This window comes from Mobula birostris, chromosome 4 (genome assembly GCF_030028105.1).
Source record: "Mobula birostris isolate sMobBir1 chromosome 4, sMobBir1.hap1, whole genome shotgun sequence".
NCBI classification, from domain to species: domain Eukaryota; kingdom Metazoa; phylum Chordata; class Chondrichthyes; order Myliobatiformes; family Myliobatidae; genus Mobula; species Mobula birostris.
Window position 1 is genome coordinate 155,415,261 of NC_092373.1, and position 17,913 is coordinate 155,433,173.

General features: G+C 38.7%; 1 protein-coding gene and 1 pseudogene across 1 annotated transcript in view; both read left to right on the forward strand.

The window, feature by feature from the left end:
* Positions 1–17,913, forward strand: part of LOC140196678 (janus kinase and microtubule-interacting protein 1-like) — a 377,821-nt gene that overhangs the window by 339,018 nt on the left and 20,890 nt on the right. Inside the window, exons 19-20 of the mRNA XM_072256285.1 lie at positions 2,419–2,496; positions 15,768–15,971. Of these exons, the coding sequence (XP_072112386.1) occupies positions 2,419–2,496; positions 15,768–15,971 (282 nt within the window). The remainder of the gene's footprint in view (positions 1–2,418; positions 2,497–15,767; positions 15,972–17,913) is intronic.
* LOC140196949 (serine/threonine-protein kinase ICK pseudogene) lies at positions 2,625–4,428 on the forward strand (annotated as a pseudogene).

A 17,913-nucleotide genomic window follows, 5' to 3' on the forward strand; every position in this document is an offset into this window, starting at 1 on the left:
TGGGCCTTAGTTTTGTTCTTACTTTAAGCAAGATGCATGTTTATCATGTGGTCTTGTCATGATGTATGCAATTCATGTATTTTTACATATAACCTGTAATGAATTATTTAAATGAATAAGAACGCTTAATCAAACAATACATTGACAGAATTACTCAAACACTTCAGATAAACTTCATACTCCCTGCTTAGCTGTAAACTCTAATTCAATAGAGAGTGCATCTCAACTATATACACAGTATATTATATATTAGAATTGCTATACAGACATTCACATATACAGTAAATATTAAAATATCTCATTCAGGCCTAAACATTTAATTGCTCTACAGGATTTCTTGGTCTTGTGGGATAACGTTTTACCTTGATAAGTGAGGCTTATGGCTGTGAAAACAATCTCATGTTCTGGGGCCTCCTCCATGGTGGTTGTAGGAGTTGACTTTGAGATTGCAGGAAGTTGTTCAGATAGCTTTGGATATCTTTCTTCTTCTAGTTTCTTCCTCTTGATCTTGGGAAGGTGCATTTAGTTCACTGGAGTATTCTCTTGTTAATCCTTCCTTTGCTCCCTTTATGATCTGATTTCTCCTCTTGGTTTCCTCATCCATGACATAATCTGACAAATCCTCTGTCTTCGTATTTCCATTGACTGCTTTCTTTTTGGCTTTCCATTCATCCAGTTGGGCTTTGGTCTTTGCATCTACTTTTACAAGCAGCTTTTTGTCTCCCACTTGAAGTTCATACAATAACCTTAACGCACACAGAGAATATTCTGGTTCTCTATACTCACAAAATCTGAATGCTTGCAACTTTCCTGAAGGTTCTTGAACTCTCTTCCAGCTTAAAGCCAAGTCACATTTTGCAGGTAACTGCCTGATCAGCGGCTTTCTCAAATGTGTTATCCACAAAAACTTTTGTAGTCGGACCACTGCTTTTGTCACTTCCACACTTCCTCTGAGCAGCATGGTCTTTCTTTGGTCCAATATGCTTTCCAACCAGAAGTTGGCACCAACATTTGTTTGTCCTCTGTTGGGCAACAGTTCATGGTGTAAAGCATGGAAACAGTTCCTTTCTTAATTAACTTTCAGTTGACTCTATTACAAGGGGTGTGACATACAAATGGTGGATGGATCTCCAATCAAGTTGTAGTTTTCTCAGCCAATCATGTCCTAAAATGCTGCCCCTCCTGTTTTTACACCATGTAAGCCCAATGTGGCTTGTTGGTTGTTGTATTTCACTGTTACAAATATGATTCCCGAAGGAGTTATATTTTTTCTTTTATAAGTTCTTTGTTGGATATCTGCAAGTTTCAGTTCAGTATCTCTGAAATGCTGTTCAAACTCATTTTGTGGAATGACTGAAACAGCCAAGCCAGTGTCCAATTCTGTTTCAGCTACTTTCGCAGTTTACTTCTGGTGTAAGCCCTATTGCTTGTCTGTTGTACATTTTCACTTTGTAAAGCTCAAGACTACTCAGTCCTGTGTCACTCTCATCATTATCAGACTTTTCATCAACAGCATGCAGATTAGGGCTCTTTTTGAAGCTGAAACTTGACTTTTTATCTTTTTCTCTTCCCAGTGCAGTCCATCTATTTTTGTCTGATGGACTGCAAGAAAAAAGTGGGAGCCCAGGAGAATGAGATTTTGTTTTATTTTTACTTTAAGCAAGGCATGCTCTTATCATGATGTATGCAATTCACATATTTTTATATATAACTCATACTTATTTAAATGAACAAGAATGGTTAATTAAACAATATATTTACAATATTACTACTGAAATATTAAACAGACAACGACAACCAAGCAGGAAATCACTATAAATAAGTTCATTTTTATTGGCCCCTCAAGAACAGTATTCATTACAATACTGTGGAGGTGTGGTCCCTGTAGTGAGTGATTTTGTGTATTTTCTGACTTGTGGACAAAATGATTTATGGACATCTTAAAAAATGGAATCCATTGTAACTGGAGGACAGCCTGTAAAAAGAAAAAGCCAAAATAGTTTCCTAATCTGCGGAAGATTTATTTTAAGTTTCCAGTAACTGCAATATCCCCGTCTAATGTTACTTTGTTTTCTCTCTGCTTTTCTTCTCATTCATCTTCCATTTTCATCTGATCCAGACAGATCAGCTCTGATTAAGAAGTTTTCAACACGCATTCTCAGCTGGCAACATCACCTTTCTTCTTACTTGCTTTCTCTCCCATTATATATGTTCTCTTTGGCCTCTTCATCTCTTTTCCTTTACTACAACTTGAAATGTTCAATTTCCAATCTTTCCACGTTTACATGAAAGATGAACCTGAAACCCCTTTCTTCCCACATACAATATCTTACATGCTGTGCGTTTACACCATTTTTGTTTTTTATATAAAAATGGCGGATTCAGTTATAAGCTGAATGTTTTTTTCTCTTTTACTAGGAACTGTTTAGCAAACAGAAGGGCTACCTAGAAGAGGAGCTGGATTACAGGAAACAAGCTCTGGATCATGCCTACATGGTAGGGACACCAATCAGAATTCTTCAGTGCATTGTCACTGTGCAGAGTTAGGATGCAATAAAATTTGAATTATCATGTATCAGCTAGGTGGGATTCTGGCACTAAAGTAATAGGATGAGAAGGAAAGAATGCCTTTAAATATTTGTAAGACAGAAGTAGATACGTTCCCAATAAACAAGAAGGTAAAAGGTTATGAGAGTAGGCAGGAAGGACATTTTGACATTACAGTCAGATTACCCATGATCTTACTGACTGGCAGAGTTCCTAGTTTGTATGCTTATTGGCAACATATGAGTTACCCCTATAGTGTGAAACCACGGAAAATGGAAAGAGACTGACCAGACTGTCAGAAATAGAAAGAGAGCATGGCATGTTGAAATTTGACATTCTTCTATCTGTTTTATGAGTGTATGATGAGCACATTGGCAACGTTACAAGGAGAGGATCCATTCCTGATTTGTGAATATGACTGGGTTACTGCTACATTAAAATAAATTAAATTATATCATCCGTAAGAAACATCATACATCAGATACGGTGCTTCAAGGTTTAGCTTTTATCCACAAACACAGATTTTTTTCATTGTGACATGAAACCAGAAAATCTCCTTTGTATGGCACCAGAACTTGTGATAGTAGCTGATTTTGGCTTAGCTTGTGAATTTCAATCTCATCTGCCATACACTGATTACGCATTTACAAGGTGGTGTAGAGGCCCTGAAGGTATCCTTCAGTCAACAAATACACTTCTCCTATTCATATGTGGGCTGTTGGTCATATCATGGCAAAACTCCACACATTAAGACCCCTTTTCCCTGGGGCTGGTGAAATACATCAGATTTTCAATATTTGCTAAGCTTTAGGAATAGCTAAAAAGAATTATTGATTCAAAGGCTATCAGCTTGCAGCAGTCATGATTTTCCACTGGCCTCAGTGTACACCAAGTAACAGCAGGACTCTGATTCCGAATGCAAGTGATAAAGCCATTCAACTGATGAAGGACATACTGCAGCAGGACCCAGTGAAGTGCCCAGTCCCAAGCAAAGCACTATGATATCCCTATTTCCACATTGGTCAAGCTATGAGAACTCCCCAACAAGTGTAAGAGCAGGGAAACAGCAAAGAGAAATGTGTAACAAACGCATGGTTAATCAGCTAAAGCCTGTACCGTCACCTCATCTTCCATCCCTGCTTAACCCTGTCCACCCTGAAGGCTGTGACAGTAAATTACTTCCTCACAGTACTAAACTAGTGTGCAGCCATCTAATACAACAGGCTCACATGACAGTGGGAGCAATGTTGAACAAACAAAACAGCATCAAAATATTCTATCTCCAATAAACATCAAAGTGTGAAAAAACATAATCAAAAGAGAGGGTAATATCTGCAATAGCACCAAGCCAAAAGGCAGTGCTGAATGATGGAAGCATACTATTTTGAAAGATTTCAGCAACTGGAGTGTTTCTGGAGACTTGGAATTTGCTTCTTCAGCTAAAAATGCAAATTTGAGTGATTCAAAAGTAAGGCAGGAACCACCATTGAAAATAGAAAGCTTATTTGACCTGACTCCTTCAAATACTAAATTAAGCAGTGATGATATGCCTATAGATAATCTACCTGAAGCAAGTTCGACTTCCAGAGCTTCATTAGCCAAATATCACTATCTGAAACAATCAAGATATCTGCCAGTTTATGCCTCTGGAAGATATTCGTCAACATTTTGTAAGCAAAAGGTTGGATCTGTTGGCCAAAGAGTGCGGTTCACACCAGTTTTGAAAACAGATTCTAATTATGCATCCTGGAAATCCATCTGATCGGAGTTAGGACTCAGCTATATAATTCTTCAAGCAAAAGCATCGGTGGGTGAATGCCACACATGCATCATATACATGGACAAATTGACTGGTTGTCCAAATATGAAGGACATAGATAAAAATAGATGTAAATAATATCTAGATGCAAGTCAGGAGTGTTACTTTTTAGCATAATGTCTGTTGAATATTAATTTTCTGTGTAAAGATTAACACACTTAAAGACATTTAAAAACACATTTGCATTTGGTATAATTGGGTTTGTTACCATCATAATTCATATTTTTCCTACCCCTAGAAAGATATTTTTGCAAGAGCTATTTTTGAATATTTGCTGGTTAATAATTTAATGCTTTTTATCCCTTTGTACTTCTGTATATATTGAGCAATGTATATAACAAGTTTCAGGGTTTGTTTATTAAAGTGCATTAAACATTGTGCCAAAGGATAGGATAATAGATATGCAGATATGTTTGTATATGAAGGTAGGATTTATAGGATACTTTAAGTTGGAGATGCACTACAAGTGTGAGTCATTGAAATTTGCCTGTAGCAATTAGGAGGTATTTTCTTAAAGTGAGAACTTACTGTAACATTTGCGGTATCCTTGGGTAGCAAACTTGTTGAGTAATCCATTGTTACAAAATGGAGAATTAAAAACATTTGCATCACTTTCTATACCGTTAAGCACATATTATTCTCTTTCTTGGGAATAGACTGCAGTTCTACCCTGGATGCTTCCTGATGTTACTGTCTAAAAAAAAATAGCACTTAGCTTTCTTTGTATTGTGTATGAACTCCTTCCTCTAATGGTTCAAGGTTGTAAAAGTCTGCCACATGGAAAATTCTAACCACTAACCTTTTATCCTGCCACTAACTGACAACAGCACATTCACACCCGCACCCTGTACAACTCCCCATAGATGCCCTTTCTTTCCACATCCAAGCCCTCCTTTAATAACTTTCAGTTGGCATTGAAATTAATTTATACGGTTATTTCCATCCAAGCTTGTTTTCACAATTTCCTTACAGCAATATTTTTGTATTGCGCAGCAAAATAGAGCATTTGGTATACATTTTTATCATCCATTTATCTAAAGAACTAAGCCACATATAAACTGCATCAACATTCTGTTAGTATTTCCCTGGTAAGAAATGATCAGGCAGATTTTAATTAGCTTCCTTACAACTGTTTGAGGCATCTTATTCCCATTTTTCTTCAAGCCTCACAGGTTGGGTTAATGGTTGGCCTGATGCTCTGTTTCCTCCCACAGTCCAAAGATCTTTCGGTTAGTAGGTTAATAAGTCCTCTTAAATTGTCTTGTGTTAGTCTAGGGTTAAATAGGTGGTTTACTGGGTGGTGCTGCTCAAAGAGCCAGAATAGCCTGTTCTGTCCTGTATCTCTATAAATAAATAAATGCATTCGTTAGAAGCTTAGAGCCCAGATCTTATTTGAATATAGAACTGAATCAAAATCTGGGCATTGCCAAGAAGATCAATGTTTATTGCCCTCTCCTAATTTAGAATTTAGACCCAGAGATGATGAAACCTGAATTATAATCTTTCAGATAAGGATTGTGTGCAATTTGGAGGGGAACCTGGTGGCGGCTGAATGCTTCTGCTGCCTTGTCCTTCTTAGTGGAAGAGGCCCTGACTTTGAGACCTGCTGTTCGAATAGTCTTGGCATGTTATAATAGTACATTTTGAAGATCATACACTATAGGCACCTTGGGCAAGCTGTGGAGGGTATGAAGATTACGGTGACTGATGAGGTGCCATCCATGTGGGCTTCTTTGTTCTGGATGTTATTGAACCTGTTGAGAGTCATTGGTACTGCATTAATCCAGGTGAGTAGAGAGTATTCCAAGAAGATACTGACTTTTGCCTTGTGGAAAGAAGGCAGACGTCAGTATCAAGAAGTGAAGAATTCACAACTGGATACCCAGCTTATCTGACAATTAACTTAAGTGGCTGGTCCAGTTGAGATTTTGTCAGGATGCTGATGGTGAGGGAATGCCATTGAATGTTAAAGGTAGATGGTTAGACACTGTCTTGTTAGATAGAGGCAGGCATTGCCTGATACTTTCATGGCCACATCAGTGCATTCCTGAACCATCTTTATGAAACTTCTGTCTGGAACAACACGGGCACAGACACAAAACCTGTTCTGTTCAGCACTGTCTGCCACACAAGTTGCTCTGCTAAGAGACCTTGATAAGATAAGATAACTCTTTTATTTATCCCGAAGGAAATCATTGTTGCAAGGTTGCTCAGTCAGAAAGATATATTTTAAAATACAAAACGTAAGCATTGAGGTACGAAAAAAACACAAAATGTGCATTGAAAAGTAATAGTGCAAAATGCAGATGTGCAATGAAACCATACACTTGTATTCTTAAGGAGGAGGAGTTGTAGAGTCTTATAGCCACAGGGAGAAAGGATCTCCTGTGGCATTCAGAGGTGCAGCTTGGTGCAATAACTCTGTTACTAAGGGTACCTCTGTTTGTCCAGTAAGTCTTGGAGGGGGTGAGAGGGATTGTCCATAATGCTCCATAGCTTCTGCAGCATCCTCCTCTCAGACACAACCACCAGGGAATCCAGTTCCATCTCCAGAACAGAACCAGCCTCCCAGACGAGCTTTACTGATGAAAACCACCCGCAGGTGGCCTTTGCCCACCTGCCCACCCCACAACCCCCACTCTGCTGCCTCACTATACTGCACCATTGAAGCTGCTACCAATGCATGCTTAATTCTTTCCCTTGTTTTACTCTTGCATATTGTTCACAGAACAAGAGAAATGATATACTTGATTTTGAAATGAATGTCTTAATCACATCAAACCACAGAGATAAGATTTGGCAAGCTGCAACGGCAGCTTCTTCTGATGGTTACACCAAAGCTCAAGATTCAATTAAGACAGTTCTTGGGGTTCTCAGCTCAGATGTGAACAGAAGGTGTGAAGGCTGTAATGTTTGTAAAAGTTGTCCATAGCATATTATCCCTTATTAACACCAGTAGTTAAATTATCTACATGAAAGTATGATAAACATCAGATAGCTTTGAAGCACCATTTTATTATATAATGCTAATTAATTTGATGTGCTTTACATATTTGGAAAAAGAAACAAACTGTCTCTTGTTCAAACCATTTCATTCACAATAAAATTACATTTATAAATTTTCTGCTTTGAAATTAGTTGTGTAGCTTCTACATGTATCTGTAATGCAGTGCAATAATTTATATATGTAACTTGCTTAAAAACTCAGATTCTTTGAACAATTTCATCTTGAGAGCATTAGTATTAGCCAGTAGGTTGTGGGTTCAAGCTGTATGTCAGTACTTCAGGCTGACTCTTCAGTGTAATATTGGAGATTCGTTGTACCATCAAAGATGAGACTTTAAACTAAGGCAGCACAAAAATTGCTGGAGGAACTCAGTAGGTCAGGCAGCAACTATGGCGAGAAATGGATAGTTACCATTTTGGGTTGAGACCCTTCATTGGAATTCACCATTTCCTCGGTAGATACTGCCTGACCCACTGTCTTGCTGTGGCTACAGCACCTTGTGTCAGTCTCTTGTGTCTTCATTCAAACTGATGCCCTGTCAATCCTACAGATGAACATAAAAATCTCATTCTACAATTCAAAGCTTGTGTTTCATGGAGCTACACAATCAAAACTTGGATGTCCTTCTCTTGTTGCTGTTTGACTTCATTGCATCATTATCACTGAGGTCTGACATTGTCACTCTGTCAGAAACCTTGAAGCAGGTGGTCATGATGGAACTGACAGTGCCTTGTGAAGATTGGATTGAGCAGACATTCGAGCATAAGAAAGTCAAATACCAGCAGCTGGTAGAGCAGAGCCAGAGATGGGGGTGGAGGGCACGATGTGAGTCTATTGAGGTGGGGTGTAAAGGTTTTGCTGGCGGCTTGCTCTGCAGAATCTACTCTCTCCTGGGCATTATGGGGACTGCAAAGAAAAGAGCTACCAGGACCATCACAGAGGCTGCTGAGCGAGCCTCCAGATGACTATGATCAAGACGTGTGATCCATAGACCAGTGCTGCTGGGATACAATCGGGGCTTGATCAACCATGGCTGAGTCGCCTGGGCGAGGGTGTCTGATGTTGAAAGAGCCGAAGCACCAGATGACCCCAGGTTACATCACTAATGATGTGTCCCAGCGCATCCTACGATGCATCTCAGCACAATGTGAGTCCTTGCCATATGTTAGCTGCCTGCACATCTTCTCCAAAACAATAGGGATCACACTTCAGAAATACTTTATTGGCCTTGGGCCATTTTGGGAGTTTTGTGAGCTCAGCATTGTCAGTTCATGGATGCAACCTGTTACTTCCTTTCAATGAGTGGAACATATTGTCTCATGATTTAAAACCTTCCAAGTATATTTTTCAGAGAATTAGCAAATGACTTATTGATCCCAGGTGTTGGGGTCAATGTACCTTTTTAAAAAAAATTCACAAGTCATAAACAATGATTTAAACATTTTTAGTTTAGTTTGTATGGAACAGGCAGGGAATATTGTATTACTTGATTGAAGAGAATGTGAATTTGGTCTTCAGTGTTACTACCAACCATATGAAGAATATATAGGTTATAAATCACAACGTTTATGTATTCTTGTCTGACGTAAAAATTGTTATTTCTTTTCAAAGACTGAAATTATTTTAATAGCAAATAAAAAACTGAAGATGCTAGAAATCTAAAATAAAATAGGTATTTTTCATCTCACATTTCAATTATTTTTAACATAAACTGGCTGAAATTAAAGGAAAGGTTTGTATATTTGATAGTGCAAGTATCAAAAGTGTAATGCCTCTAAAAAGTATTCACCCCCTTTGGAGGTTTCATGTTTTATGGTTTTACAACATTGAATTACAGTGGATTTAATTTGGCTTTTTTTGACACTGATCACTTTTGTGTTAAATTGAAAAGAGATCTCTACAAAGTGATCTAAATTAATTACAAATATAAAGCACAAAATAATTGATACATAAGTATTCACCCGCTTTAATATGACACACCAAATCTTCACTGATGCAGCCACTTGGTTTCAGAAGTCACATAACTAGTTAAATGAAGATCACCTGTATGCAGTCAAGGTAATTCAATTGATTGGAGTAAAAATACACCTGTTATTGGAAGGTTCAACTGCTGGTGAGTCAGCATCCTGGCAAAAACTACACCATGAAGACAAAAGAATGTTCTAAGCAGGTCTGCATAAAGGTTATTGAAAAGCACAAGTCAGGAGATAGATACAGTAAATTTCCAGGTCATTGAATATCCCTTGTAGTACAGTTAGGTCAATCATCAAGAAATGGAAAGAATATGGCACAGCTGTAAATCTGGCTAGAGCAGGCCGTCCTCAAAAACTGAGCGACCGTGCAAGAAGGCGACGAGTGAGGGAGGCCATTGAGAAACCTATGACAACTCTGGAGGAGTTACAAGTTTCAGTGGCTTAGATGGGAGAGACTGCACATACAACAACTGTTGCTGGGGTGCTTCACCAATTGCAGCTTTATGGAAGAGTGAAAAAGAGAAAATGACTATTGGGAAAAAAAGCTCCGTGAGATCTTGGCTAGAGTTTGCCAGCAGGCATGTGGGAGTCTCTGAAGTCAGCTGGAAGAAGGTTCTATGGTCTGATGAAACCAAAATTGAGCTTTTTGGCCTTCAGACTAAACGTTATGTTTGATGTAAGCAAAATGTCACACATCATCAAAAACACACCATTTCTACTATGAAGCATGGTAGTGGCTGCATCATGCTGTGGGGATCCTTCACTGCAATAGGCACTGGAATGCTTGTGAAGGTAGAGGGTAAGGTAAATGCAGCAAAATACAGGGAAATCCTGAATCAGTCTGCCAGAGAACTGCACTTGAGAGATTTATTTTCGAGCAAGATAATGACTGCAAGCATAAAGGGAAAGATACACAAGAAATGCTTAAAAACAACAAAGTTACTGTCCTGGAGTGGCCAAATCAGAGTACAGACCTCAATCCAATTGAGAATTTGTGACTGGACTTGAAAATGGCTGTTCACTCTCGATTCCCATGCAATCTGACAGAACTTGAGCAGTTTTGGAAGTTAGAATGGGAAAAAATTACAGTGTCCTGATGTCCAAAGCTATCCACACAGACTGAAGGCTGTAATTGCTGCCAAAGGTGCATCTACTAAATACTGACTTGAAGGAGGTGAATACTCATGCAATCAATTATTTTGTGTTTTATATTTATAATTAATTTAAATCACTTTGTTTGCACTTTGACACAAGGGAGTATTTTTCTGTTGATCAATGTCAAAAAAGCCAAATTAAATTCACTCTGATTCAATGTTGTAAAACAATAAAACATGAAAACTTCTAAGGGTGTTGAATACTCCTTTAAAGGTATTGTACATCTCTTGGACATAAAGACAACATCACACAAAATTAATTGCTTTGAAGTGCAGCTCATAGAGTTTAGATTCACATTTTTGCACATGGAGACCCACATGCCTTGAAGTGAAGGTTTTATTTTTAAGTGATGCTTGTTGAGATATGAGTATTGGCCTGGATATTGTGGTAAGTCTTTGAATTTAAGATACTGAGATTGGATAGTTACAGATCTGAATCAGATTTATTATTACTGACATACTGTATGAAGTGATAATTGTTGTGTTGCAGTAGCAGCACAGTGCAAAGACCCAAAAATCTATAAATTACAGAAATAAGCATAAAGGAATAATGAGGTAATGTTTATGGACTGTTTAGAAATCTGATGCTGGAAGGGAAGGTGGTGTTTCTAAATTGGGGTGTGTGTGTGTGGCTCCCTGTACCACCTCCCTGATGTTAGTAATGGGATGAGGGCCTGCCTCATATAGTGGGTGTCCCTAATGATGGATGCCATCTTCTGAGGGCAACGCCTCTTGAAGATTACCTTAATGGTGTTGGAACTGGTGAATCTGTAATCCTTTCTTTAAGCTCTGAGTGACAGTCGGCCCATTCTCAGTATAATGTAACATGTTGCTGCATTACTAACTATGTACAAGATGATAAGAGCCATATGTGGGTGGACAGCTAGAGGCTTTTCCCCCAGGGAAGGAAATGGTTAATACAAAGAGGCATAATGTTATTGTATTTGGAATAAGGTATAGAGAAGATGTCAGAGATAGGTTTTTTTTTAAACACAGAAAGTGGTAGGTGCATGGAGTGTACTGCCAGGGATAGTAGTAAAGGCAGACACGTTAGGGATGTTTGAGAGACTCTTAGAGAGGCAAATGGATCAAGAAAAATGGATGGCTATGGGAAAAGGGAAGTGTTTGATTGATCTTTAGAGTATGGTAAAAGGTTGGCACAACATTATGGACCAAAGGGCCTATAATGTGCTGTACTGTTTGATATTCTCTGCTCTATCTGACGATGCTGTTCATTTTGGTTGTGCTTTGCAGGGTGATTGGATAGATATAAACCGAACCTTAGGTCTGCAGTTTTAGGCATCCCACCAGTGGTGGCACTGTGACACATGTAACCTAGGTTTTCCAAATCCATACACAATTCACATCTGGGATTGAGTTATAGTTTACCAAGAGGAGAGTCTGACTGCCCCAATCAAGCTACTGCTCAAGCTAGGCATACTAGAATCAGAATTTATATAATAATAGGTCATCTTGCTAAAACATTCAATATGTTTGCATTATTTAACAGAATAGAAGCAGGGGTGATGTTTTGCTTGGCTAGGATATCTAAAACTAGGGGATCACCATGTAATATTAAGTGTTCAGCCTTTGAGAAGAAAATTCGGGGTTGTGAGTTTTCACTGCAAGAGGGTTCTTGGTTCAGTCACTGGGTATATTCAAGACCCCGAGTTTTAGACAACCTAGCCAAGTGAACAATTCTATTCTGTTAAACAATGCAAGCATTTCGAATGTTTTCGCAAGATTGCCTATTATTTTATAAATTCTGGATAATAAAGAAATAAAATAATATGGGACTCATTCAGAAAAGTGAGACAAGGATGAGAGATTATGCATGATATTGAATAGAGAGCCAGTTTAAGGGGCCAAACATCCATCCATCCTCCTGCTTTTTAAATGATTTTTGTAACTGAGTACATCGGAGTATATATACATCTGAAAATTTCTATGTGATATGTTCAAGCATATTGTCATGGGCATATATACCCAGAGTATAAATGCCATGAAAATTTGATACTTTTCAGCAAAGTATAGTACATTACAAACATAACATAAATTACATAAGTTAACATATACAGTATTATAAATTTCTTTCATGACAAAATGAACAAAAGAGCTGGGTTATCCTAGACACAGCCTAGTATCTAAACACCACATCTACCTAGTCTTCTTCAAATATGCTAGAAGCTCTTTATTATGATGTTATAGCAGAAAATTTAGTGTAATCAGATAAAGTTAACATGGCTTTGTGAAAGGGAAATCATGATTGATCTATTTATTGTTTATCTTTGAAGAAATAATATGCTGTGGATAAAGGAGATACGTGATATACTAGGTTTCCAATGGTTTTTCATCAAGTTGCTGAATAAAAGGCAAAGTCTTCTTTTAAGAAAGATGTTTTGGCAGATTGTAAAGATTTTTCTTGGTTTTAGTTGGAGTTGAGATGTGCTCTTGTCATCCCGAATCCTCGATCCCAAATCTAGAGGTAAATCCAGAGAAGAAAAAGAACTGCACATGTTGGAAATTTAAAAGAAAAAAAAACAGAAAATGCTGGAAATGTCAAGCAGTATTGAGGGAAAGAGAAACAGTTAATGCTTCAGGGATTCTTCATCAGAACTGGGAGGGCAGTAATTGCACTGATAGAAATTACATCCAATCATTCCATTTTACCTTGAATTTGGTGCTGGATTGAAACAGAGTTAGGAAGTTTCTCTAGTTTTATTTACTTTAACTAGTATATCTATTTATACAGACACTTGAACAACTTGGAATTGGTGTGCCTTGCAGAATGTCAGCTCATGATAAATGATATATAGGAATTTTTCTTCATAACAGAAGCTATTTGGACAAGAGGGCTAAAGTTGATGTTTATTCCCTATACAAGCCTTCTGCTTCCCTAATTGTATTCATACAGGTGTGGCTAAAGAGCAACTTTAATGCTATAAGACAGGGGTTCCCAACTTGGGGTCCATGGACCCCTTGCTTAATGGTATTGGTCCATGGCATAAAAAAGGTTGGGAACCTTGCTATAAAAGATCGCATTCCACTAGCCTCAAGAGAAGTTATCAATCATAACTTGACAGTGCACTGATGAAGTAATACCAGGCCATTTAGCCAAAAGCTTGGCTTTAGAGAAAAACTTTAATGAACTACTTCAAACTAGGAAAGAGATGGTTAGATTTTGGAAAAATATTCCTGAGCTTAGAGCCTGAGGAGTCTTATTCAGGGATGATGCTTAAAGGATGGGTGATTTTGAGAGGGTTATAGAGGGCATTATAGTGATAGATTAGGTTGAGACTGAGGAAAGATTTGAAAACAAATGCACTCTCTGACCTTCATCTCTCTTGCATTCACCTAATTTTCTTCTAAATGCTCTCTTTTTTTTACCTCAGCTTCTCCACTGAGCAGTAAGATCTGCAATTGGAACCAATATTTCAGCTGGGTTCTTCACTAGATTTTTGTTTAGTGAACACTCTACGTTTTCAGCCCATGTTTGTTTTCTGACCCAAAAAGGAGATGCCTTCTTCAAATCTAGCCTATCAAACTCTTTCATAATCTAAAGGCTTTTTTACAGTTTCTTGTCTGACTTTTATTTGTTTAAATAGCTCCAGCTTATAGTTTCTCTTCTGATTATTATCAAAGAGTGTATACATTATACAACCTTGAGATTTGTCTCCTAACAGGCAGCCATAAAACAAAGAAACCGAAAAGAACCCATTGAAAAAAGTCCATCAAACCCCATAATGTGCCTAGAAAAGAAAAAAAAAACAAATCATGTAAACAACACCTCTGAAGTCCACAAAGAGAGTCCAAGACCTATAGTTCAGCGCAGAACCAAGTAAATGTCACGGAACAGTGAGCTGAACCTGCTCGTCCATCTTCTTAGGCCCAACAACCTTAACTTTTCAACCTGGCCCAGCACTTATATCGATGTCCAAGCATTGGGTTCAGTCACCTCAATACGCTCTGTGGTTCCTTTCAGCAACAGATGTTAACAGTTTTTCTTCATGCAATAAAATTGAAAAATATGTACAAAGATGTTGTGTAATGAATAGATTGAAGGCACAGATTAATAAGAGTAGCTGTCCAATCACTTACACAAACCCATCTGGAAAAAGTTGTGTAACTGTTCTTACGTGATTGGTAACAATGAACTGGCACAGTCTTCCACCTCTGAAATTCATTCCACTAACTCAATAGGACTGGAGAATTTTGGTTGAAGCGGATAATGAGTTGATGCCACTGCACAACCATTTATTTCTGCTGATTAAATTAACCCAAAATCTGAATCCTGTGCCATTATTGTCGTTACAATTGAATGCTGGAGATGCTCAGAAAAGCAATGGTGATTCCAGCTGATTAAACTTGCTGATGAGAAGTTTTACACAAGCAGTAAAGGATGCTTCTGAGTGTCCAAACTTAAAATTTTAGCCAAAGATAATAAAATACAGTTAGATATCCTTTCATCACAGTTACTAAGTTGATGTTGCAGTATTTATGCAGCCATACATAAAATGAAAATAGCTGCACTGATGTGTGTATTTATTCTAAATAAAAAAAAAAATTCTGATCTGGACAAATCAAAGGCACACATCACTTTTGGAATATAAACTGCGTATTCCATTCCCATTGAGAAAATAGCAAAATGTCCAAGAGCTGCAGTGTCTGATTCCTTAGTAATGCACCACATTGTGTTGAGAGTCAGGCTATTGATTTGCAGGGGTGGTAACTGTTGCCAAGGCATTCTTGCTGTCACTCATCTTACAAGGTTACTGCAGCAACGTTTGCAGAAACACAGAGGCTATTGAGAACCTTCAGAGCTGTATTTTTCAAATAGATTTGTGGTGAACCGGTTTCCTAGGCCAGATCTGCTTTAGTTATAGGTGGAATTTTGCATTCTGGACTCCAGCCTGCAGGTCGGAATTGGATATGCTCGTTTAAAATGGATTGCTTCAAATTGCATTAACTTACATAGCTACCTGTGTCATTGGTTGCTAATAGCAACTGAAGTGCACTGTAAACAAAACGCTGACATTCCATGGGACCTAGACTGTGTCGTGACCCGTCACAAAGTGGCACAAACTGTTCTGGATGCTCATGCTTGATCAGAGCCTGGCAAGCTCTACATGAGGCCTGTTCCAGTGCCTAAGAGCTCAAAAACAATACCTTGCAATTGCGAAACACAGTTAATGCTCTCCTTCCAGATTGGTTGTTTTCTTTTAATGGGTTAGAAGTTTTACATATAATATGTACATTCTCCTTCTCAGCAAATCCAGGAACTGGAAGCCACACTGTACAATACCTTGCAGCAGTGCCCTGGAAACAGAGTAAGCGACACACTGACTGAGAAACAAAAGGAAGAGTTGAAGTTGGCTGTTGAGAAGTGGCGACGTCAGGTCCTGAGGCAGAGCCGCGAGTATGATGGTCAAATCTTACAGGAGCGTATGGAACTGCTGCAACATGCTCATCAGGTATTACGCTGTCCCTTAGGTAACAGTGATACTCCCTTCCAATTGAACTATTATGCTTCCTTCTCCAAATTAATATTTTGGTTGTAGCAATGTTAATAGACTAATTATTCCCCATTAAGGTTGACTCATTTTAATTATATTTTTTGCCCTTTATTCCTTTCATTTTCAGAATCAGTACGGAACTAAAAGCATTTCCTTCAATTGCTTACAATTCCTCATTCAGAGCAGTATCTTTAATAATGCAAATTGGTTCCTTACAGTTTAGATAAAAACAAATGACAAAGTTCCGTATTTTAAAAAAATTACAAAATACACATGCACAATGCAGAGGCCATGCCTCTTTCTGGAACTGTCTACCCAGCAATACAATAATTAAGTTTCTTGATTTGCTAAACAACTGGGCATCACATTTATCTTTTAAGTGAAACCCCCTTTGTCTGGACGTCTCTAGAAACGGCTCGTTATCCCCTCGCTAACAGCCCCCGGACTCAGTGCTAAGAAAACCCACCTTTCTCCCACTTCGTACATCTATATACAACTCTGGTCCTGCCAAATCCATGGGGTTGGGATACCTCACTCACCCAAACCCTGGTTTATGTGGATGCTGTGTGATTTACTGCCCTGTTCCAGCCTGTCAGCAGAAAATAACAGATCGCACACTGCATACAATTATAAAGAAGTATATTTGTGAACATTAACTTAACTAAAGAGTTAGTAAAGAAAAGAAAGAAAAAAACCAAAAAGGAACCATTATAAATAAACAGTCAAATGTACACAGGTTGGAGCTCAAATGCTCCAAAAACCTTATTCACTGATCCCTGGCAGAATCCCGTGCCTTGGCTCCTTCAAATCGCGTTTCCCACCGGATTGAAACCTATACAACCGGTTCTCTCCAGCGTCTTCTCTCTTTATCTCCCGCTGAGCGAAGATCAAGACCAACCTTCATGTCTCTCACAAAACCGCTTCCCCCAGTGTTCTTTGGAACCTTCTGCCAGTTCCACCATCCTAGTTGGATGACACACATTCCTAAGTGTCCCTTATCTTCAATGGTAACTCCAGCAGGCTGAAAGCAGAACAGACTGCTCTTATAAAACTGCTAAAGTGAAGCACCTACAGCATAGCAGTAAAATTGTGAGCCAAGGCATTACATAAGGTTAGGTATTTCAGTATGAAATTTGTTTTAGTTAATTGTACCTTAAAGGGAGCATAAGAATCGAGCTTGTGGGTGGGGTGTGATTGGTTTGGGGGGAAGCAAAGAGAGGAGGGAGAGTGAATAGAGTGAGTCTTTCAATTATCCCAGATGCCACAGTTATTGTGCTCATGCAAAGAAGAAATGGGAGCTACCTGGGCATTGAGGTAATTAAGAGATATGGGGATAGTGCTGGAAGCTACATTCTGGATGGACGGTCAATCATAATAAGATCATAAGACATAGGAGCAGAATTAGGCCATTTGGCCTGTCGAATCTGTTCTGCCATTTAATTATGGCTGATCCTTTTTTTCCCCTCCTCAGCCCCACTCCCTGGCCTTAGCCCCACTCCCCAGCCTTCTCCCCTTAACTTTTGATGCCACGTCCAGTCAAGAACCTATCAAGCTCTGCCTCAGCTACCTGGCATCTACAGCTGCTTGTGGTAATAAATTCATCCCCCTAAGTCTAAAGAAATTTCCTCACATCTCTGTTTTAGATGGATGCCCCTGTATCCTGAGGCTGTGCCCTCTTGTCCTAGACTCTTCCACCATGAGCAACATTCTTTCCATATCTACTCTCTCTAGGCCTTTCAACATTTGAAAGGTTTCAATGAGATCCCCCCTCACCCTTCAAAATTCCAGCAATTACAGACTTAGAGCTATCAAACGTTCCTCGTATGATAACCCTTTCACTAATGGATTCATCCTTGTGAACCTCCTCTGAACCCTCTCCAATGCCAGTGCATCTTTTCTT